Source organism: Kogia breviceps, chromosome 17, assembly GCF_026419965.1.
Source record: "Kogia breviceps isolate mKogBre1 chromosome 17, mKogBre1 haplotype 1, whole genome shotgun sequence".
In the NCBI taxonomy this organism is placed as follows: domain Eukaryota; kingdom Metazoa; phylum Chordata; class Mammalia; order Artiodactyla; family Physeteridae; genus Kogia; species Kogia breviceps.
Genome location: NC_081326.1, coordinates 13975268 through 13999351, shown reverse-complemented (window position 1 = coordinate 13999351; position 24084 = coordinate 13975268). Strand labels below are relative to the sequence as shown.

Genomic DNA, 24084 nt, shown 5'->3' with positions numbered 1-24084 from the left:
TACATAGTTACACTTTCATCAAATATTTACACAAATATTTGTCTTTCTCACAAGACTGCTTTGGGGACCAGGGCTGGACAGAGATGCTTCGCTCACAACTGTATTCCCGGTGACCAGCACATCAAGAGCAAGGTATTCAGGAATTTTGTTGGGTAAATAAAAAGGAAATTAGAAAAACATAACCACTTTTCACGTGAGAGATGGCAGCTTTAAAGGATGGGCAATATTCCGTATGAGGTGAGGGTGTGGAGACACAGGGCACTCACACGCATCGTTGATGGAGGTATAAACCAGGAGCAGTTTGAAGTACCTATCAAAATGTTCAAGGTTGATACCGTTGATCCAGAGATTTCACACCTCAGTATTTATTCTGCAGGCACAGTAGCACAAATAAGTATTCGTATAACAATGTCCCCAGAAGTAGCTGGAAGTGTTGAAAAACTGACAACTTAAATACCTTTCTAAGAGGAGGCTGAAAAACTATGGTACACTCATAAAATGAATTTCTGCAACATGCAGCCATTATAAGTAATGAAGTTAATACTAATACTGTTAGTAACAATACTAATAATGTACTGTTAGTAACAATAACTAGTGGATAGTGAGAAAAGTTGCATAAAAGTCTAAAGTATAACCACTTTTTGTTTTTTAAAAAATCACACATATATAAATACAGTTTTAAAGTCGTAGGGACTTACTTCCCTGGTGGTCCAGTGGTTAAGACTCCACGCTCCTAGGTGCAGGGACCCCACGTTCGATCCCTGGTCAGGGAACTAGAGCCCGCATGCCACAATAAAAAGATCCCGCATGCCGCAGACCCAGCTCAGCCAGAAAAAAAAAATTTTTTTTGGTATTTTTTCAAAAAAGTAATGGAACTAGGGAATAAGCCAAACTGTTAGCCAGCTTTACCTCTGGAGGGTTAGGGATGAGGGGTGGGCAGGGGTTTCCACTCTTTATCGATTTCTCTAAAGTTTAAACAAGCAAGCCTATAATCTAAAATATCTTTATAAAAACATTTTAAACTCTAAATCTTTGCAGAACAAGGCTTGACGGTAAAGCTCACGTTGCCTGTTCAAAATTAAATCTACAACCAGTGAGCGACTTCACTAAAAAAATGGCCTCCTGAGGACCTGACATCCACGGACCACCCAAGCGCCGGCGAATCAGTCTTTAAATCCTACGGGTGAGGTATGCGAGGAAGGAAGGAAGGTACCGTAAATGGAGGTGGGTCGTAGGAGTCCTGGGGTGGGTATGCCTCCGGAAGGAAGACGGCAGCAGAATTTACTCTGCTTTTCCAAGTACCTGATCCTCCCCAGAGGCTATCGGGACAAGAGTCGACGGATACTTTTCACCTATTAGCGAAGATCCTAAGAACTCGGGTAGAGGCATAGAATCTAGAACAAGGGGTGAAGGAAACCCTGGGCTCCCTGTCACCCCATCCCGGTGGGGAAAACCAGGCGCCGCCCTCCTCTCGGATCCTCCTTGCGACTGGGAAACGGGTCTGCACGCGGGCGGCGCGGGCGGCCCGACGGCGTCGGGCGGGGGCGGTGACTTGACCCAGCACGTGGGCGCGGCCTGCGGCAGGGAGACGCATCCGGGCGCCCCCAGCCCGCGGCCTCGAAGAAACCCCGAGGCCCCGCGCCCGCCTTCCGTCCTCCCCGCGGCCGCTCGGGCGCTGAAGGCTACAAGGTCGGGTCCCCGGGGCCCAGGGAGGAGGCGCCCGCCGCGCCGCGGCTGCTCTGGAAAGCGGAGTGGGTCACGGAGGAGGTCCCGTTCCGCCGCAGACTTTAGGACCTTCGGCGGCGTCCCTCGGCCGGATAGATGCTGCCTCCTTTCCTTCCTTCCACATTTCCTTTCCTTCCTTCCTTCCTTCCAGCCAAGGCCAGGCCGGGCGTGAGGGTTTCCGTCTCTCCTTTCAACCCGCACAGCGGCGCCCAGACGCCGGGCGTGCTCGCCCCATTTTGCAAAGAGGAAGCGAGGAAACTGGTCAAGGTCACCCGGCAAGACCAAGGTTTCCCCCACCCTAGATGCTTCCCTGTGTGAATGTGAATGGGCTTAAGTGTTCCTTTCTTTCCCTCAATGGCCGGAGAGAATGAAAATGCGGTCTTGGAGCGCAAGGTATGGGCCTGAAAAGCCCCGCGCGTCCGAGGTGGCGAGCCTTCCCGGGGGAAAGGGACCTCGGTGGCGGCGCAGGGGCCGGTCCTCCGACAGCAACGGCTGCTTGAGTAGTAGAAGCCCCCGAGAGGTCTCAACACCCACCCGAAACCTTGGGAGCGGCACCGCCACATCTAGGCGTCCCCACCTGGGACGTGAGGGGCGATGCCCGGCTTCCCACGAGGTGTCAGGGACAAACGTCCATCTGGTCCTCGGGGTCGGACGCGGCCTTCGGCCAGCCTCGGCTCTTGGGAACTGGAAGCCGAGAAGCAGGGGCGCGACCCCGGCACGCGAGTCCCGGCCTCACGGCCGCGGAGCACCCTGTCTGGGGACCCCGGCCACCGTTGCCCGGGCTTAACTCCTGGTCCACTGCAGGCCTGGATCCTCAACTGTGCCGGCCCCAGAAAGCGAGGGCGCGTGCTCTCGGCCGGGGTTCCGGGCAGGGTTTGCAGAAGTGAGGAGTTCAGTGCACGACCCCCTGGGGAGCGGAGCGATCGAGCGTCGACCAATGGCCGCGGTGGGCGGGGAGGAGACGCCTGGGGACCTGCGTGGACCGCGCGTCGCTTCCCCACCCTCGTGCTCTCTAGGTCCCGTGGCCCCGCCCGCCCGCCGCCCGCCCGCCGCCCTCTTAAACCCGGCTCAGCCCTGCGGACCCGCCCGAAGCCTGCCGGTTCCGAGCCCTCTCCGCCCGTCTGCGGCCCGGCGGCGAGCGCTCCGCCGCTGCGCTCTCGAAGGTGGGTGCAGAGCCCGGCGCGCCGCTGCGGCCCGGGGCTGTCGTTCGCCGGGGTGGTCGGGAAGCGCCGGCTGCAGTCTCGGGCGCAGTTCGTTTTGGGCGGTCGTTTTGCCCTCTTGGAGCTTTTACTCCTTAAACAGCTTTCAACCCCAAGTCGCAGATCCTCGGGGTGAGGGGAGGCCAGGAGCGGAGCGCCTTTGGGGGCTCAGGAGGAGACGGGCAGATGCCTTCGTCGTAGCTGACCTCTTCTCCTGACCCCGTGTTCTTTAATATCTGAGTCACGACCCTGCTTGGTTTCCTTATTGGGCTCATTGATCTTGCCCGCAGGACCCAGCGGCTCTGAAGGGGCTCCATCCCCCAGACTTGGTGAACTTATGTCCATCAAAACGCCATCCTTTTAGGGTACGGGCGGCGCGGCGCAGGGGCGGGAGCCTGCTCTCTCCCACCTAGCCTGGGGCTCGTCCTCGCCCGCTCCCGAGAGGCGACGCCAGCTTCCCTAAGCCCCCAGGTGGGGTGACGAGTTTCCCGAGGGACTTGCGGGAGGTAGCGGGACTCGGCCCACGTGGGGAACCCGCGCTGACTGCGGCGCTGGGAGGGAAGCCGAAGGCGGCGGCCTCCTCCTCCTGGCAGCCCGGACCGCCCGGGTCCTCGGGCTCAGACCCGGGCGCAGCGGGGCAGCCTCCCCGGACCTGCCCCAGGGCTGGGGGAGCGCGTCTCCTACGTGATCCATCCCGGGCCCTGGGCTCTGCCCTCCCTGCTAGGGACCCAGGAGCGCCTGAAGCTGCTGCCTGCCCCCAAGCTCGGTCTTGCGCTCGGCTCCTGGCTCCGGGAGTGGGAAGGCCCTGCGGCTCCGACCCCCACTGGAAAAGAGGATGTCGGGGACCGAGGAGAGGGCGGAAGAGAGACCTTGAAACGGATTTGGCAGGAGCGGGGTTGGGGACGGATGTAGAGAGTGTGTGTTGGAAACGAGCCCTGATAAGTCAAGGCGTGTTTGGAGAGGGAAGGCAAAGGCGACACGTACCTGGAATTTGGAGTCGGGCAGAATCCCGACAGATTTTCGTTTTAGTTTGGTTTTTTTTTTTTTGGGTGGGGGGAGCGGGGTTGTTTGTTGCCGTTTTTGTTTCGTTTGCTGGTAGTGGGAAGTTTATCCGATTACCTCCGACCCGGGGCTGCCTCGGGCGGTGGAGGCTGGGCAGGCAGGAGCCGGGCCGCAGCGCCCCGCGCCCCTCACTCGGCCGCGCTTGCTCCTCCGCAGACCCGCCGCGCCCTGTGGCCCGGGATGGCTCTGCGGCCGCCAAGTGAGACCGGACCCCAGGACAAGGGGTTCCACCCGCCCGACAGGCTCCAGAGCAGCCCCAAACGCGTGGCCGCCTACTACCCGCCTTTCCCGCCCTACGGCCACTACGGGAACACCGTAACCGCCGCGGAGGAGGGTCTCCAAGCTTTCCGGCAGCTGGAGACCTTGTCCGCGTCCCCGTCGCTGTCCCCCTTCGCCTTCCGGATGGCGCCTCCCGTGCTGAGCCCCGGCCTGGCCCTGCAGAGGGAACCGCTCTACGACCTGCCCTGGTACAGCAAGCTGCCGTCGTCGTGCTACCCAATTCACCGCCCCGGGGAGGTGCCGCAGTTGCCGAACGGCAGTCGCGAGATTACAGGCGCCTCCAGTGAAGACGGGGGCCCCGCGGGCGGCCGTAGCGACGGTGGCCAATGCTGGGGATCTGAAAATGTCGTGCCGCCGCCCGCTGTGGATGCTAAGCTCTTGCCTGAGAGGCCGAAGCCCTCGCAGCTGTTACCGTGCGCCCCCAGAGAGCGCTCTGAGGATGGCCCCAAACTCGCGAACCAAGAGGGGAAGGCGTCTCACCGTTACCACTTCACCCAGGAAGACCTGCACTTAGTTCTCTACGGGGTCATTCCCAGCCCTCAGAACTCAGCCCGCCTGTACCACGCGATTTCGGGCCTCCTGGTCCCCACACACAGCTCTGGTAAAGGCAGTCCCCGTGATCCGGGACTTGGGGGTGCGGGTGGGAGGCGTGAAGAGAGGTGGGGACGGGAGGGGGCAGGGGCGCTTCCAGGTGGGTCCAAGGCTGCGCGAGTCCTGCAGCGGAGCGTGTGTGCTTCCATCAGAAGACGGAGCTGGGGATGGCTGAGACCCTATTTGCTTAACCGCGTGACACCCAAGATTGTTTTAGTTAGAAGAGAAACCGAGCGGGCTGAGCAGGCCGGCTCAGATTCTACCGGGATGTGCAAGGTATCTGGGAGTCTCAAAAATCAGCATTATGTCTGGTCCTCAAGTTCCTTAAATTTGCAGAAGGGGTTAATTACAACATAGCCCACTAGAGTCGTTTTGAGTCTCATGTGAGAAATGGCCTATGTAAAAGGAGCAGGAAACCTAGAAAGGACAAGTAAACATCCAACTCAGGGTAATGGTGAGCTCTAGGGAGTGGGGAGGATGGCGCCATATGAAAGCATTTCATAATACATTTTATCGAAAAAATAAAAATTTAACCCTTTTTTTTTTCTAGGGTCTGATTCTCTTCCTCAGACTCTGGATGACAACTCCCTTCAGCTACCAGAAGGTAGGCAGGGCTTCTTGGCTTGGATTTCTTTTCCAGCACAAATGCAGTCAGTTTCTTTCCTCACTGGCTTTCTTTCCTGCCCTGGGTCTCTCCTAGGTCTCTGCCTTGGGCGGACAAAATTCGGTGAAGTGGCACATTTTGGTGTGTTCTGCAGTAGCCCTGTCGCCAAAGGAGTCAGGTTTGGGCCCTTTCAGGGTAAAGTGGTCAACACCAGCGAAGTCAGGACATATGGGGACAATTCCCTGATGTGGGAGGTAAATTTGTTTCTGGCGGGTTGGCAAGGGAGGTGGGTGGAGGAAACCTTGGCCTCTGCTCCTCTGGGAGACCCCTGGCCTGGGAGAGGGGGCCCCCTCCGGGCAGTAATCTGCTGACTTGTGCTGCCTGTTTTGCAACATAAAGAGACTGAAAGGCAAGCTGTTCGGTCCCTGAGGATAACACCTCTGCTTGGATTCTGTGTAATTTTTGGTGGCTTAAGGCATTTTCCTCTGAAGATTAGCCATGGAATATACATTTAAAGAGTTAATACATTGGGTTATATTTATAGACAAAACCAAACACTTTAAATGTTACAGAATGATGCTAAGAATATGCCAAAAAGGACTAAGACCAGATTTAACATTTTTGATGTCATTCACCTAAAGAGGATTTTTAGAAAACTGATACTCTTAACTCTGAGGCAGGATGGTAGGACTGCAGTTTGTCAGAATGTATCAGATTATCGCCCCTCGCTGTGGATTTCTACATTGAGGAATATAGTTGAGGAAAATAATCTGAAATCCAGACTTCACAGGGCTGTTTGTAATAACAAAACATTGAAGATGGTAGAATTGCCCACAGCAGAGAAAGAATTAAATTATGGCTCTGTCAATACCCAGGAAAACTAAATTGAGATAAAATACTAAACTAATTGTCTGTCTTGAAGTGGTGGAATTAAATATAACCTCCTGTTTCCCTTACCTCTGTTTACGAAACTAATATATGATCACTCTAGAAATCTGGAAATCGATGAAGTGATAAAAGTAAGAATCATTAAAATATCACACTACTTATAGCGGTATCTTTAAGCTAATAAATCCATGTAGGCTCAATCATATTGATAATAAATATATTCAGTAGGTCAAGTGTGAGTTTTGAATTACAAATTTTTAATAAGTAAATTTATTTTCTAGGTCAGACCCAAAAAATGCATTTCCAAACTTTGTTTGATTTCATTTAGATCTTTGAAGATGGTCATTTGAGCCACTTCATTGATGGAAAAGGAGGTGCAGGGAACTGGATGTCCTATGTCAACTGTGCTCGTTTCCCCATGGAGCAGAACCTGGTTGCCGTCCAATGTCAAGGGCAGATCTTTTATGAAAGCTGCAAGGAGATCTCCCAGAACCAAGAGCTCCTTGTGTGGTATGGAGATTGCTATGAGAAGTTTTTGGACATTCCCATGAGCCTGCAGGTCATAAAGCAGGGGAAGCAGACATCTGAGCCCTTGGAAGGTGAGTGCACACTTTTCGCCTCACCCAGTGAGGCCGTCTTAATGGAAGGACTGGGCTTTCTCTGACTCAACACCTTCCTGCAGCTTTTACACTTGCTTGTGGAACTTCTCCCTCCCAACACAACACTCAGAACACAAAACGGAGGGTGTCTCTAACCAGCTGGGCATTACCCAGCTGGAGGAAGATGCCGTCATCTTTCCAAAGCTGCTGAAACTACTCCTATTCACCAGTATACCTTTTCTTCTATCCCGTCACCCACTCCCAGAGAATAAAGTAAAAGTGAAATAAATGGATGCAACCTCTGCCTTAGATGAGCCAGCTTCTGATTCATCTCTGCTGAGGCTCACACAGCTCAGGAAGTCTAAGCTTGAGAGCACTGTTTTTCAAGTCGTGGGTTGCAACATCTTAGCGGGGTGGGGCATTTGGTGGTAGAGACCAGTATTAAAGGAGAAAAAAGAGAGAGAGAGAAAGAATGAAATAGAATAGAAAATATTGATGTGAATCTCATTTAAGTTAAGCATTGTTTGGTGAGGTTTTTGTTTCAAATGGATGTGTGTGAACTGGGTCTCAAGTATAAAATGTGTTTTCTTACTGTGGGTCTTAGTCAACTTTGGGAAGCATAGAGCTAGACTCTCGCTCTCCAATTTTAATGCGGGTGTGAGTACCTGGAGACCTTGGAGAGATGCAGATTCTCATTCAGGGCTGGGACCTGAGATTCTGCATTTCTGTCACATTTTAGTAGCAGGCAGCTAGTGTTGAGCGATTGATTTTTATATCTGCAACGGCCTGGGAACCACTGATCTCATAGGTGGGACCAGACAACTGCAAATTGCTGTAATATGTGTAATCAAATAGCAGACCATCTTATTACGTTAGAACAAATGTCATAAGTAGCAGGTGAAAGAGAATGTGAATTGCATTCATCACAGTGCAGTGATGGTCTGCATGCATGTCTCCCTGCTAGACTGAGACCCTTCAGGACAGGAGACAATCCTAAGCTCTTTCATAGCGCCTGCTCTGGATCCCCACGTGCACTGAAGGACGGAGGAAGACCGGACTAAACTGGGGAAAGCTGCTTAGGGATGTGGTGAAATAAAGGATGAGTTAGGCAGGGAGAGGCAAGGCAGTTCAGGCTTGGGGAATAGTGAAGCCAAGGGCAAGGATGTGTTCACCAGGGATTCGGAGGTGACTAATGAATGAGCAGTCTCTTTCTAGAAGCCAAATACTGAGGGGGCTGTTGAACTGTTTCGGTGAACTGTCTTCTCACTACCCCAATAAATGGATGGCATGGGGGTGCACCTGAGGGTAAGATGGCGGGATTCTCTTGAGTCTGGACCTCACAGTTGCCCCATACTTGGCGTCAAGCCGAGACTTTTTGGTCACTTCCAAAAATGTCCCAAGTGCTTTTTTGAAATAAAAGTGAAAAGTGGATTTGAGAACGATACGTGCTTGATAACACAAAATAGAATCATTATCCTTTTGGAAAATTATTCAGCACTGTGCATCAGAGCTGTGAAAATGTTCATATCCTTGGATATATCAGTAATGTATCAGTAATACTCTTCTGGAAAATTTATCTTCAGGAAATAGTCCAAAAGGAAAAGCTTTGTCCAGAGGGATTTTTAATACAGCGTCACCCCTGTTTGTGAAAATTCACGAACAACCTAAATGCCCAATATTAGAATAATTAAGGAAATGATGATGTATTATCATGGAGTAATATACAGGCATCAGAGATGCCAATCACGTAAGCAACAGGGCCTGCACTTATCTGTGCTCCCCTTCTGAACCCAATTATATCCGAGGCTTATTGGCACTGCTACGATGATGTGTAAAAATATTTAGGGTACCTTGGTGGCAGAGAACTTGTAAAGAGCTCAATTGGTTGGGAAGACTAATAGATAAATTCATTTGTTTTCTGTTAATAGGAATGTTTGGGGATAGGATGCAAAGGAAAGAAAAATCAAAATTCCTCTGTCCTCTCAAAAGAAAGGTCTTTTTTTCAAAGGCTTTTGGTGAGGCTTGGTGGGAACCTTCCCCTTGAAGGTCTTGAGTGGGAGGGAAGGGCCTGGGCCCTATGTGGGCGGGTTATTTGAGTTTGCAAACCTGCCAAGTGTGTGTTTTGGGGGCTGGGGGTGTGGAATGTGTAGACGGCTCTTGGTCGTTACCAAACTCTGTCTGAACGGTGTGTCTCTAGCGGGACAGAAAGCATAATTTTTGGTATTGAGAAACCCCTTGGCTGAAAAGACTGAGATGGGAGGGAGGAAGAAGGAAAGGAAACGGGACAAAATTAGGTTAAGGTCAATTTCCAAGGACCTGAGCAGAAAAGGTAGGCAGCCGAAGCCTAATTAGTAAGGGTGCTCTGTCATTTCTGCCTAAGTGGTTGTTCTTATGCAAATTTACTCCTGAACACTTATTCTGAATTCTGGTGTGCCTTCATGCTTTGATTTGTAAAGATCGCTGACCCCGTCTTGTAGACCCCCTCTTCCTACCCCAGGAAGCAGGGAGGCCAGGTATTTCTAACCAATGAAAATTCTAGCTCTGAGCAAAAACCATCCCAGCAGGGAGATTCTGAGAGTATTAGCACCTCAATGGAAGCGATAGACAAGATTGGGCTATGGGCCATCCTGATGCTGGTGGTGGTTGCCTTCCTGGTTATTTACTTAATAAAATGATTTATTTCCTTAGCCACCTGTTAAACATGCCTGGGACCAGTTGTCAACTAACAGAACCCCCGGTGGAGAGCTTCCCTGCTGTCCCAATGCTAACGAAAATGATTTCCACCTTCACACTCTTGCCTATACTCACTCCTGGCTGTTCTCTGCCTCCCTGGGGCCAGACAATGAGGTTTCAGGGATGCATTCACAGTCAAAACCACTTTATGCTCCGGAATCCAGAGTGTCCTCAGCAGGGATGCTTTTGTAGGTGGCCCTGGTCCTCTCCCCTTCCCCCAATACATAGACACCCCTGAGCCTGGCACCTCCTTTGCTAGAGTCGGCTGAACCCTCTCTAACCTCTCCCTGACCTCTCTTATAAAAATGGATTTACCTTTCTCAGTCTGTCTGTCACTCCGTGATAGTATCTCTTGTTGGTAAGAAGTCAGTAAGTGTTAAGGTTAAATTAATCATCACAGTAACCCTATGTATTAGTTCTAGAATCTTCCTTAAAAGTTCAGAGAATGGGCTTCCCTGGTGGCGCAGTGGTTGAGAGTCCGCCTGCCGATGCAGGGGACACGGGTTCGTGCCCCGGTCTGGGAAGATCCCACGTGCCGCCAAGCAGCTGGGCCCGTGAGCCATTGGCCGCTGAGCCTGCGTGTCCGGGGCCTGTGCTCCGCAACGGGAGAGGCCACAACAGTGAGAGGCCCATGTACCACAAAAAAAAAAAAAAAGTTCAGAGAAGTAGACTATAAGCTAAAAGGGCACCTGAGGCTTTGTAAATGGGGTCAAATGGAACAGAACTCGTGAAGCTTGGGGAGAAGCTATGGGTGTCCATCATCAAGGTCCTGGGTGAACGGCTTTGAACTTGTACCTCTCAGGCTGATCTGAAAGGGACAAATATGGTAGGTGTTTGGTATGTGAACCTTGTAAAGAATGCCAGTCAAGAACTGTAAGACTGACCTGCTTGTAAACAGGGCCAGAGGAAGGGCTTCTTCAACAAATACATTTTGGGAACAAAAGCTAAGGAGAACCTATAGATTAAGAGATTGAAGAGACATAGCCTCTGTGGACAACACATAGGTTTTGAGTCCTACATTGAATTAGCTGAGTAAAATAATGAAACATGTATGCATGTGTGTATGTGCATAAATATACGTTTCTATTAAGGAATAAGGGCTGACTGTTTAGGTATGACAATGGCATTATGGTTATGCTTTTTAAAAAGTCGTTATCTATTAAAGATTATGGTTTGAGATGTTTATGAACCAAGTGAGAAATTAGCGTTAAAAAGAATCCATTATGAAAAAAAAAATCTCTTACGGAGGGAAGTCACATAAGTGATTTGGTCATTGTCAAAGCTTGATGTTTGGGCACATGAGGGTTTATTCCATTATTTTGACTTTGGTATATGTTTTAACTTTTTTGTAATAAAAAGTTGTAAAAAATCCTCTTGAAGAAAATAAGAATGAGGGAAGGTAGCTGACCAAGCGACTTTATCCCCCCCTGTGTCTGACAGAGTCTGCAGAAGGGTACAGGTGTGAAAGATGTGGAAAAGTATTTACCTACAAATATTACAGAGACAAGCATCTCAAGTACACCCCCTGTGTGGACAAGGGTGACAGGAAATTCCCCTGTTCTTTATGCAAACGGTCCTTTGAGAAGAGAGACCGGCTCCGGATCCATATCCTTCACGTTCATGAGAAGCATCGGCCTCACAAGGTAAGAGTCAGGGTAGCGAGGGACCCTGCGCTTCACTGCAGGACTCTGCTTTCACGCTGCTTCCCCAACCCCCTGGCTGAACACCGAGGGCCTCCTGCGTACACGTGGCTGGGACACAGCACCAGGTGGGAGGATGAGACGGGGTGTCTGAAGGGGGTGGCAGTGCTGTGGAAGAGCAGACGTGAACTAGTGCCGTGACACCCGAGTGTGAGGATGGAGGTACATGGTAGACAAGGACAGAGGAAGGGTGTCCTACCTGGACGTGTGGGTTATGAAAGGCCTCGTAGACAGGTGACCGTGAGAAGAATCTAGGACACTGGAGTGTCTGGTTTATATCTTAGGCGGGGTTGATTGCCTGGGGTGGGGGGCGTTCAAGACATTCCGGGTGGGAAAGACCCTGGCCTGTGGTTTTAGGTAACTACACCTTCTTCCATGATGTGTGCAATGTTGTGTTAATTTCTGCTGTACAGCAAAGTGACTCATTTATATATACATTCTTATTCTTTTCCATTGTGGTTTATCACAGGATATTGAATATAGTTCCCCTTGCTATAGAATAGGACCTTGTTATTTATCCATCCTATATATACTAGTTTGCATCTGCTAATCCCAAACTCCCAGTCATTTCCTCCCCCACCTCCTCCCCCTTGGCAACCACAAGTCTGTTCTCTGTCTGTGAGTCTGTATCTACTTCGTAGATAGGTTCATTTGTGTCGTATTTTAGATTCCACATATAAGTGATATCATATGGTATTTGTCTTTCTCTTTCTGACTTACTTCGCTTAGTATGATAATCTCTAGGTTCAGCGTGCAGGCAGGCATATTGATAGTTACAGGCGAGGATGAAACATGGGCACAGTCCAAAGGATGGATGGCCTCTACGCCATGCCAAGGATTTTGTAAGGAAGAAAAGCAATGGTGGCATTAGGGAGTCATTTTCCACCATTCTGGATACCTGGTGGCTCTGCCAGGCTTGGTGCAAGAAAGTGCTGACTACCACTGGTCTTCATTAGGAGAAAGAGGCTGAAGCTTGAGTACAGACAGCTTCAGGTTGGACTCAGGCCCTGTCAGGACTCCTCCAAGCCCCAGTTTTCTCCATTTGAAAACAGTAGTCATCATAAAACTGCTCTTGCCTCTCTCCTCCTATTCACAGCGAAGCTTCTGGAAAAATCACAATCACTGTACTATATACTCCTGTAAAATCTGACTATTTTTACAATTATCATGTATTATTTTTGTAAGAATATATTTATTTTTATTTGGGGCTGTGTTGGGTCTTTGTTGCTGCACGTGGGCTTTTCTCTAGTCGCGGCGAGTGGGGGCTACTCTTCGTTGCGGTGTGCCGTCTTCTCACCGCGGTGGCTTCTCTTGTCGCGGAGCACGGGGCTCTAGGCGCTCGGGCTCAGCAGTCGTGGCTCGCGGGCTCTAGAGCGCAGGCTCAGTAGTTGTGGCGCAGGGGCTTAGTTGCTTCGCGGTATGCAACTAGAGAAAGCCCACGTGCAGCAACAAGGACTCAACACAGCCAAAAATAAATGATAAAGTAGTGGTGGATCTTACAGTTGTTGAGATGGAGCATTTAAGATATTTGTTGGGATTGCTGCAGCCAGATCAAAAGATGTTTGCTTAAAAAGCAGAAGCTACAGGATTAGTTTTTGTTTGTTTGGTTTTGTTTTGCTTTGTTTTTTGACCAAAGTAGAATGCAGGAAAAGGTTATCGGAGTCAGGTCAAGAAATATACACTAGAATGTTATGTGGGTCATTTGCCTAAACACTTAGGACAATGATGGGTCTTGGATTGGGGTTCGAGGAGAGGAGCCATAGGAAGTACTGCTGGCTTTGAAATCGGGGGACCGTAGACCAGGAGGTCCAGAGATGACAGGAATGGTAAGAAGAGGTGTAAGCTGGTAAGTAGTAAAGTGAATGACTTGGGCTTCCAAAGAGGAGAGGTCTTGACGGTAGAGTGGAGGGATAGTAATTTTATTTTATTTTTTTAACTATTTATTAATTTATTTTGTCCACGAGGCATATGGGATCTTAGTTCCCTGACCAGGAATCGAGCCCGTGCCCCCTGCAGTGGAAGCTTGGAGTCTTAACCACTGGACCACCAGGGAAGTCCAGGATAGTGATTTTAAAAGGCTATAGAAGGGAGTGCATCCTCTTATACTGAATGTTCCTGAGAGTTCTTTAGTACAATTTTTCTCTTTGCAAACTCTCCCTGAGTGGTGTGATCCTTTATCATGATGTAAGTACCATTTAAATGGTTTCAAATCTCTAGCCAGAATTCTGTCCTGAGCCTGAGGTGTATCTCTAGCTGCTCTTCCGACATCTCAACCTGAATTTCCCCTGGCACTTCCTCTTTGTTCGTTATGTTCAGAAGACTGAGGTTTTCTTCTTTTCTTATCTTTACTGCTAAACATTTTTTATTCTCTTTTAGTTTTATTTCATATACTTTAATTTGAGTACTTAACTTTCAGGATGATAAAGTACTTCTGCAGGAGCCCCAAAGAAAACATTTGATTTAATTTGAATAGACAAAAAAAAGTAAAAAAAGCTCAAGTGAAACAGACAGGCAGAACTTCAGATAAATGATTTTTTAACAAGATCAGCTGCTGAAAGAGAAAAAAATTACTGATTTAAAATATCAGAAGATGTTGGGTGTATAACCAACAGTGAAAAACCTTGTATTACCCTCCTTCCAGCATTTAAAGCCTAAACAACCTCCTTTTCAGATGATTTGTCAGGCAAAATTAATGAATAACAGAAAATAAAAATATCGGAGGAAACCCTTACAGTCTGTCACAATGACTACAAAGAGCTCATACATAGATTCAGAATGTCAGTTCTCTCCAACTTTTTTTTTTTTTTTTTTTTTTTTTTGTGGTATGCGGGCCTCTCACTGTTGTGGCCTCTCCCGTTGCGGAGCACAGGCTCCGGACGCACAGGCCTAGCGGCCATGGCTCACGGGCTTAGTTGCTCCGCGGCATGTGGGATCTTCCCGGACCAGGGCACGAACCCGTGTCTCCTGCATTGGCAGGCGGATTCTCAACCACTGCGCCACCAGGGAAGCCCTCTCCAACTTTTTGAAACACCTGACCAATGGAGAGAGGGCTTTTGTTTTTTTCAGAAGGCATTGTTTCTTTTCTCCATGACTTGTTCAAATTGATGCCAGACTTTAACTTTCTTTGTATTTTGTCTTTGACTTCCTTGCAAGCTTTTGTTTTTGCTAGGATTTCTAATTGCAAGTGATAAGTTTAGTTTCTTAATTATATGACTTGTATAATGATATTTACATTCTTGAAATTATACTCATTTCTTTTTTAAATCAGATTCTGATTTGAACCAGTTGCTCCTTAGGCCTGTAAACTGTCATATTTGGATATCTTTCATTACCTTCCTTAGTTCCACTGATTCTTCTATGCCACTCTTTCTCTTTCTTGATTTCTCTTTTTGTATTACTGGGGCATGTCTTCAAGTAATCGTTTTTAACAGTGCACAGTGAAAAATTTTCTGAGTCCTTCTTGGAGGATATTTTACTCACATACGTCTTTGATAGTTTGGCTGGATATGGAATTTTAGATAGGAATAATTTTCCTGTAGAACTTTTAAAGAATCATTTCTTCTACCATTTGATGCCAATCTGGTTCTTGTTTCTTTGTAAATAACCAGTTTTCTGCTTTGTGAAAATTGTTCTTTAACTTTTGAGTTCTGAAATTTTAACAGAATGTGTTAAATTATATGCTTTTTTTTTTCCTTTCTTTCTTTTCTTTTTTCTTCCTGCTTTGTAATCAGTAGAAGACAGTATTCTTTCCACCTGAAGGCACAAGTCATAAGCTCAAAGGAATCCTCTTGTTCTTTCCTTGGCTATTATCTGTCTTCGATTTTCGTTCTCTCCTGGGATTCCTTTTAGCCAAATGTTAGGTTGAATCTACCTCCCTGTATTTGACTTAATTTTTCTTCATCTGCATTGTCTGAGAGTTCCCCAACCTTAATTTTTATGTCATGTATTCAGTCTTGAGCAGTCAGCTGATGTCTATTACATACAGCATTTCTATTCTATACTTTTTTGTTGTTTATTTTTAATTTCCAAGAACAGTTTCATGTTCTAATTGCTCCCCTTTTATAATTGTTCTGTTCTTTTTGCACTATGAACTTCAACATCTGACTGTTTTTGCTTTAGTAATGACAATACATGCTCATTATTAAAACGTCAAGTAGTAAAGAAAAATGAAAGAAGACTTTTAAAATCCACCCCAGTATCCCACCATCTAAAAATACCCAGGCTCTCGTTTGTGCCCATAAGGACATCTGGGGAACAGGGTCCAGAAACACAGTAAGTTTCCTTTACTTGGTTCAGAATTCCTGAGAAGATTGGACAGAAGTCATCAGGGTCAAGAACACAGAGAAATGACAGGAACTGTTCACAGCAAGTGGCCGTACCACATGCTCTCACTGGCCCCCTAAAATATTACCCTTTTTTTGTAGGCACATGTCTTGAGTCATCTGTCCCCTGTATTGCCACTTTGGTCTACATATTTGTCCCTACCCCCACTAGATTGTTCCTCCTCATCTCTAGCAGAGTGTTGAGAGTTTCTCCATAAATACTTGTTGAATTAATTGCTGAGGGCTTGCAATTCACTCACAGCCTTGTGAGGAAGGCAAGACAGGTATTTTTTGCCCATGAGGAAAATTGGAGAAACAGATTCCGAGTTTAACTGACTTGTTCTGGTCACACGGCTACTTGTTGACATCAGCCTGGGTCTGCTTGATCCTCTGCCTACAGATGTGCACAGAATAAATACAATAGTTCTTCCCCCCCCCCAGATAAACATAATGGTGAAATAAACTTGTTAAGGGGAAGACGTGGTTTCAACTATATTTTTCTTTTTCGTTTTAGTGTTCTACGTGTGGGAAATGTTTCTCTCAATCTTCCAGCCTAAACAAACACATGAGAGTCCACTCTGGAGACAGACCCTACCACTGTGTGTACTGTACAAAGGTAAATGGAACCTTCTTTTAAGGGATCTGCCTTGAGCCCCGATTGGGTGTCCATGGATAAGAACTTGCAGCATAAACCCTAGCTTATAAGAGTTCCTGGTAAATAAGTTCACTGTCAGCCCATCCCCAATATCCAGCCCCAGATTACACTCCTGTTTGCTTACAGGGATCAGATGCAACCTACTACTGCCAGATTGGCATCTAGGGCATTTGTCATGAAATAGACCCTAAATTTACAGGAACCTGATGATAGCAGACAGGATTATGCAGTCTTTCAAAGTACAGACTCTTACATGCTGCTGATCGAAATTTCTAGAGCAGTTTTGCTGAAGTGGCATCTAATCTTCATTATACAGAATAATAAGTTATAAAAATGAAGCGATGAAGACGTGGTTAGGGGTGGCTGGGCTGGAAACAAAAGTCTGACCGTGCCTTAAAAATATGATACTAGGGCTTCCCTGGTGGCGCAGTGGTTGAGAATCCGCCTGCCGATGCAGGAGACACGGGTTCGTGCCCTGGTCCGGGAGGATCCCACATGCCGCGGAGCAACTAAGCCCGTGAGCCATGGCCGCTAGGCCTGCGCGTCCGGAGCCTGTGCTCCGCAACGGGAGAGGCCACAACAGTGAGAGGCCCGCGTACCGCAAAAAAAAAAAAAAAAAAAAAAAAATCAAAAAAAATATGATACTAAAACACCTCATGTTCGATTTTGATGAGATGCATTTGGGCTGTCCGTCCACCGTGTACAGTGAAACAAAACGGGGCTAAGACGTAAGTAGACCACAGGGAGCCAGCACAGACCTCGGGAAGGCGGCCCTGGATTTGCGTGGGTGAGGACTCTATCCTGAGGCGGGAATGCTCTCCCGCAGGATTTCCAGAGCAGCCTCAAAATATCCCGCCGTCCCTCCTCTTTCTGGCATTCTAATTCCGATCCTCACCCTGGGCTCTGGCGAACCTGGGCATGAGAGGTGCCCGGAGAGGGAAGTCAAGGCACTTGGGGCATAAATGAGCTGTTTGGCGTTCTGACTTACCGTCACCTAAGCTGATGGAGACTGTCCTTGTCTGGGTGTCCTAGACACCTACACCTTGTGCTCCTTACTGAGCAGTGGGCCAGCCCCATGCGTGCCCAGCCCCCCAAATCCAAGGTCACCGGTTGAAACTAGTGTTTTGTATCTCTGTCAGTGGACCCCCCCCCCCCCCAGTAAACGGAGTCATTACATCGCTAATAAATACTTGAAAGTGACAAAGGTCAGAGCAGAGTATTGAAATGAACTAGGGGAAAGGTTATAAATAAGGGAAAGAAAAGACAGGTAAAAACAGCAAAGTACTTGGGAATCTAAAATGGTACGATTTGGCCGTTTCTGGAAAGCTATTTGGCCGTTTCTTTAAGAACTAAACTTGTGGGCTTCCCTGGTGGCGCAGTGACTGAGAGTCCGCCTGCCGATGCAGGGGACATGGGTTCGTGCCCCGGTCCGGGAGGATCCCACGTGCCGCGGAGCGGCTGGGCCCGTGAGCCATGGCCGCTGAGCCTGCGCGTCCGGAGCCTGTGCTCCTCAACGGGAGAGGCCACAACAGTGAGAGGCCCACGTACCGCAAAAAAAAAAAAAAAACAACTAAACTTGTAACCAGCAGTTGCTCTCCTGGGCACTTATCCCAGAGAAATGAAGGTTTATGTGTTGATACGAAAACCTGTATACAAACATTAATAGCAGCTTTATTCATAGAAGCCCCAGACTAGAAGTAACCCAGATGCCTTTCAATGGGTAGGTGATTAAACAGCCTGTGGTTCATCCACACCATGAAATACCCCTCAGCAATCCAAAAGGATGAGCTGTTGTGCACAAAACAACCTCCATGAATCTGCAGAGAATTACGCTGATAGAGAACAGCCAATCCCAAAAGGTTACATGCTGTATGCTTCCATGTAAGTGACATTCTTGAAATAACAAAATTATAGAAATGGAGAACAGATTCGTAGTCGCCATGGCTTAAAAGTAGGAGTGGGAGGGAACTATATGTGGCTGTCTTAGGGCAACATGAGGGTCCTTGTGATGGAAATGTTCTGTATCTTGACTCTATCAATGTCAGTGTCCCGGTTGTCATACCGTCCTATAGATTTGCAAGATGCAACCATTGGGGACAACCGGGTAAAAGGGTACACAGAGTCTCTGTTGTTTCTTAAAACTGCATGTGAATCACGATTACCTCAAAAAGTTTAAGTGAAAAAAAAAGAAGACAAAAGAAACCAATAAGGTACCCATTTATGCAGAGACGTGGGCCAGTATTAGCTACGTCTTCTGTAATTCAGTTCATCTTGGAGTGTGATCCCAGGACCACCTGCTTGAATGCACTTTCCTTACTACCCCAACGGGTGTACTCCTCGGGTCAGTCTGCATTTTTGACTAGACCCCCAGGTGATCTTAGCCATTGAAGAGCCACTGTTCTAAGCAGTGACACGTCCATCGTGTCCTTTTTTATTAAGGCCACACCTGTTGACCAAGCGTGCCCTATAGCATTAAAGCCCAAGGTTCGCTGAATGGAGACCTAAGGGGTGACACAGGGATCGGTAACCGTGAAGGTAACCCCCTTTCTTTCACTGGTTGTCCAGCTGATGGAAGTTTACTTTTTCTCCTGCTTTCTGTCCTCCGCAGAAGTTCACTGCCTCTAGTATACTCCGCACACATATCAGGCAGCACTCCGGGGAGAAGCCCTTCAAATGCAAGTACTGTGGCAAACCTTTTGCATCCCACGCTGCCCACGACAGCCACGTCCGACGCTCACACAAGGAGGAAGACAGCTGTTCCTGTAACAAATGCGGAAAAACCTTCCCAGGTCGAGAAGCCTTCTCCTCCCACATGAAGGTTCATGAAGACTGCTAGCCCTCAGAGAGTATGGGGACAGCGCCTCTGTATTTCTGTCCTGATATTTCTCGTTTATGGGTGTATCTTACAAACAAGTGATAGATTGAGATGAGGAACGGAATAATGGAACTGACCAAGTAGCAGAAGTTACCAGATTTGTTGACTGTGGTTTTAACAGCTTTCACAGAAATGTCTTTCACAATTTCTAACAAGAATGGAGTTTTGTTGAATTCACCTAGAAATAATGAAAGCTGGATGTTAATAGCGCCTAAAGGTCTGGAAACTCAACCTCAACCCTGAAAGGGACTGTATTTCATTTCAGGGACTAGGGGCAGAGTCTTTGATTTCGCGATTTCAAAAAAGGAGGGGGGATTCCCTGGTGGCGCAGTGGTTGGGAATCTGCCTGCCGATGCAGGGGACATGGTGGGTTCGAGCCCTGGTCTGGGAAGATCCCATGTGCCGCGGAGCAACTAAGCCCTTGAGCCACAACTCCTGAGCCTGCGCGTCTGGAGCCTGTGCTCCGTGACAGTGAGAGGCCCGCGCACCGCGATGAAGATTGGCCCCCCAGTCTCCGCAACTGGAGAAAGCCCTCGCACAGAAAGGAAGACCCAACACAGCCCAAAATAAATTAATTAATTAATTTAAAAAAAAAAAAAAAAAAAAAAAAGGAGGCTTTTTCTCTACTGTTTGCCTCGGGGCCGCAATTGTAATATGTCTGTGGCCATCCCCTGTTATGTTTCTTAACAGAATAAATTCTTTAAAAATCCATTCAAACCAGAGCTTCATTCGTATTATAACTTAAGTGTTCAGACATGAATTAAGCTCCCATTTTATTTGGATTCATTTTAAAACCCTTAGTTTCTACCCCTCCCCCATCACATGACAAACGCCTTATGTTAACAGTTTGTTTAGCACCAAGCAGAATTTCTTGGAGGACACAGGAGTTACGTATTCACCCTACCATCTGTGACCTTTAACAATTGGGAAAGAAAAATTATTACCAAAATGAAGAAAGGCTAAGAATTGCAATAGGCTAAGAAATAAATAAAAGTATTTATAGTGCTCTAGTTTGTGTTTTTGGTGGTTTTTTTTTTTTTTTTTTGCGTTATGCAGGCCTCTCACTGTTGTGGCCTCTCCCTCTGCAGAGCAGCAGGCACCGGACGCGCAGGCTCAGTGGCCGTGGCTTACAGGCCTAGCTGCTCTGCGGCATGTGGGATCCTCCCGGACTGGGGCACGAACCCACGTCCCCTGCATCGGCAGGCGGACTCTCAACCACTGTGCCACCAGGGAAGCCCTAGTGCTCTAGTTTTAAACCTGATGAAGAGACAAGTGGAATTTTTTTGTAGGTCTTCTAATTAGTTGGTCCATACTAATATATAGAGTGAAAAGGAAAATGTGCCACGTACATTGTCACAAGGCTGATGATGCAAGCTTGTGGAGAATAATCTTTTCTAATGTGCAGGGAGACAGCAGACTCATCTCGTGGGTCAAAATAGCCAACATCTATATAGAGCATGAACCCTATGAGATAGCGCCACTGAGTTACCACTTGACTGAAGAAAAGAAAGAAGTGGTCCAGCAGCATTTGCCTCTAAGGGTCAAAGCCAGGTCGTCCTGACTCCAAAGCCCAGCCTCTTAATAAACCAGTTATGCTCAATTTACAAATCCTGCTAAGGAAAGAGTGTTATTCTTTTTTTTTATTTTTTATTTATTTTTTTTTGTTTTTGCGGTATGCGGGCCTCTCCCATTGTGGAGCACAGGCTCTGGACGCGCAGGCTCAGCGGCCATGGCTCACGGGCCCAGCCGCTCCGCAGCATGTGAGATCTTCCCGGACCGGGGCACGAACCGGCGTCCCCTGCATCGGCAGGCGGACTCTCAACCACTGCGCCACCAGGGAAGCCCAAGAGTGTTATTCTATTGACTGTGCCGTTCTTCCCTACTTTGGGGCAAGCAACAACACACTTTTAAATATTCACATGGAAAATCGGGGACCAGAATAAAACTGCATCGTAGGCAAGCCTAGCTATGTAGCTACTAGGTCACATCCCTAGCTGTGGTTCTATTGACTGCCTAGGATTTTTCTTCACCCTTTATTCGTGGTCCATGTCTCTCCAAATGGAGAGATTTCAGTGTGGAACAGATGCCCCTTCAGAGGGAGGCTCCTAGCTGTGGCAGATTCCTTTGAGAAAGAGATGTAGTGCAGGTGGAAAAAGCAGTGACAGTTTTTTCTCTGGGGAATGCCTGACTGCGGTGACTAGGTCTGAGTCATTTATCCTAATGGGAGTGTGCCCTGTTGTTTCAGGACTGTTTTAGTTCGTGTTAATTAAGTCAGAACGGTAGTCTTTTTTTTTTTTTTTTTTTTTTTTTTTTTTTTTTTTTTTGCGGTATGCGGGCCTCTCACTGTTGTGGCCTCTCCCGCTGCGGAGCACAGGCTCCGGACGCGCAGGCCCAGCGGCCATGGCTCACGGGCCCAGCCGCTCCGCGGCATGTGGGATCTTCCCGGACCGGGGCACGAACCCGTGTCCCCTGCATCGGCAGGCGGATTCTCAACCACTGCGCCACCAGGGAAGCCCGGTAGTCTTTTGAAAAGATCAGGGCTCAGCCTGTAGTTAGGCAGCCTTTATTTGCCTGCTAGTTCAAAATATATTTCTTACTATGTATGGATTTGAACGTTATTTTAAAACCAAGTAGTAAAGCGAGACCTCAGGAACTGGTGTGATGCCATTTTTTTTCACTAGTTTAATAATTCAAATTAACTACTTTGTTCTTTGAACCAGAATGGTAATAGAGGAAGGTTAAAAAAAAATTCTTTTCCTCTTTTCTAGCACTAATTCCAAAATGCTTGCATGCCAAATAATACGTTAGTATATGGATCACGCATGCCCACACTAGCTGGAACACTTTGGACATTTTTATTTAATCTGAGCTGTTTCTACAAAGTTTTGGTCATATTGACCGGGTTACATATATCACTTTTTGTTTGGGAAAATGCAGTCAATTAATAATATCTTCCTTCAGTAATTACCTTTAGCTCTCTTGTGTTTATTTAAAATGTGCATCTCACCGATTTCTAAAGATGATTTAGATCAGCTTAGAACAATAAGAATTTTTAAAAAGGAATAAGACACTTAAAGTAAAAGACAAACCACCACATAAAAAGAATTAAGTTAAGGGCTTCCCTGGTGGCGCAGTGGTTGAGAGTCCGCCTGCCGATGCAGGGGACGCGGGTTCGTGCCCCGGTCCGGGAGGATCCCACATGCCGTGGAGCGGCTGGGCCCGTGAGCCATGGCCGCTGAGCCTGCGCGTCCGGAGACTGTGCTCCGCAACGGGAGAGGCCACAACAGTGAGAGGCCCGCGTACCGCAAAAAAAAAAAAAAAAAGAAAAAAGAATTAAGTTAAAACTTTCAGCTAATATAATTGCGTTAGCTGAACATGGTTGGAAAACAGACTGTAGATTTTGGAGTTGGACAGACTGACATCTGTGCACCATGTCCTCATTGTATAATGTTTGGGCAAGTTGTTTAATTTCTAAGGTTTACCATGCTCATCCATATAATAATGTAATAATTATGCTGCAGGGTGTTGTGAGAATTAAGTCAAATGAGACAACTTGCTTTCTGGATGATACTTCATAAATCTAATTCTTTTCTCTTAACCTGTCAATGAAGGCAAAGAGACAGAATTATTCAAATTTTATTATTGATCTACATGCTTTCTTTCAGTGGTTTGCGGACGAACAGCATTAGCATCACCTGGGAATCTGTTAGAAAGACAAACTCTCTAGCCCTACTGAATATCTGCTAAATCTGAAATTCTGGGGGTGGGACCAGGCAATCGTATGAAGGCTGGAGAACCATTGCTTTACGTGATTTATCCTCACAGTACCTGCAACACAGCAGTGGGTGAAACTGCTCGGTGACTTGGCAGGATCACAAAATGGTTCATTAGGAGGCACCATGAGAATGCAGATGGCAGGCAGCATTGTGCTTTTCCAGGGAATAGTGGATACCCACGGAGTACAGTTGTCATTTTACTGTTGGAAACATGGAACTCTTTCTACAGCTATGAGCCTGATCGATGGAATTTAGAGACCTTCTCAAGAGGTAATCTCTCTGCTTATATTCCTTTTCCCTACCTGAGTCTATATTTGATGATAAGTAGCAGTTCGTTTATTATAGAAAAAAATGTACAAAAAGGGACATCTGAACCCTGGAAAGATAACGTGGCTCAAAGTAAAGTGGCATCTGTGACATTGATGGAGGTGTTAATGGGCCCTTGGGGTGTCCTTCTAGGACTCGGGGAGTCGGTGGTTACAATGAACAAAGCTATCAAGTAGACAGATGTTTGCGACCTCTGTGGGGCCTGCAGTCGCTAGGCTCGCAGGGTTATGGCAGTCAAGTCATAGCGTGGTTTGTACCCACAGGGTACAAGGCAGACTGGGGTTTTGAGAATTGCCATTCACAATATGATAGAGATAAAATCACAAATACTGTCCTATGCCATCTATTGACGTGGCAATTTATACAGTATTTTTTAAAATTAATTAATTTATTTAATTTTTGGCTGCAGTGGGTCTTCATTGCTGTACACGTGGGCTTTCTCTCTGTGGCATGGGGGATCTTCCCGGACCAGGACTCGAACCCGTGTCCCCTGTGTTGGCAGGCAGATTCTTAACCACTGCGCCACCAGGGAAGCCCTATACAGTATTTCATTCATGGTAGTTTTATGCATTTTCAGAATGCTTTATGACTTCTTAGGGACAGTAATTGCACTGAGCTGTATAAGGACCCTATCCAAAATTCAGGAGAACAAATTCATATATTGAATTATTTCCATAGAAACATGTAACTCACATATATCACAGCAGTTTTTTGTTGGTTGACATATATCAAAGTAGAATAACCAAAAT

At 47.4% G+C, this 24084-nt stretch overlaps 1 protein-coding gene across 1 annotated transcript; it reads left to right on the top strand.

Annotated features, from left to right (window-relative positions):
• Window positions 1-4166: 4166 nt before the first annotated feature.
• PRDM14 (PR/SET domain 14) lies at window positions 4167-19193 on the top strand. The gene is made up of 7 exons (XM_059042831.1): window positions 4167-4866; window positions 5407-5460; window positions 5557-5714; window positions 6677-6947; window positions 11121-11323; window positions 16217-16318; window positions 18966-19193. Exons 1-7 carry the CDS (start codon window positions 4167-4169, stop codon window positions 19191-19193), a joined length of 1716 nt encoding a protein of 571 aa, XP_058898814.1.
• Window positions 19194-24084: the final 4891 nt, after the last annotated feature.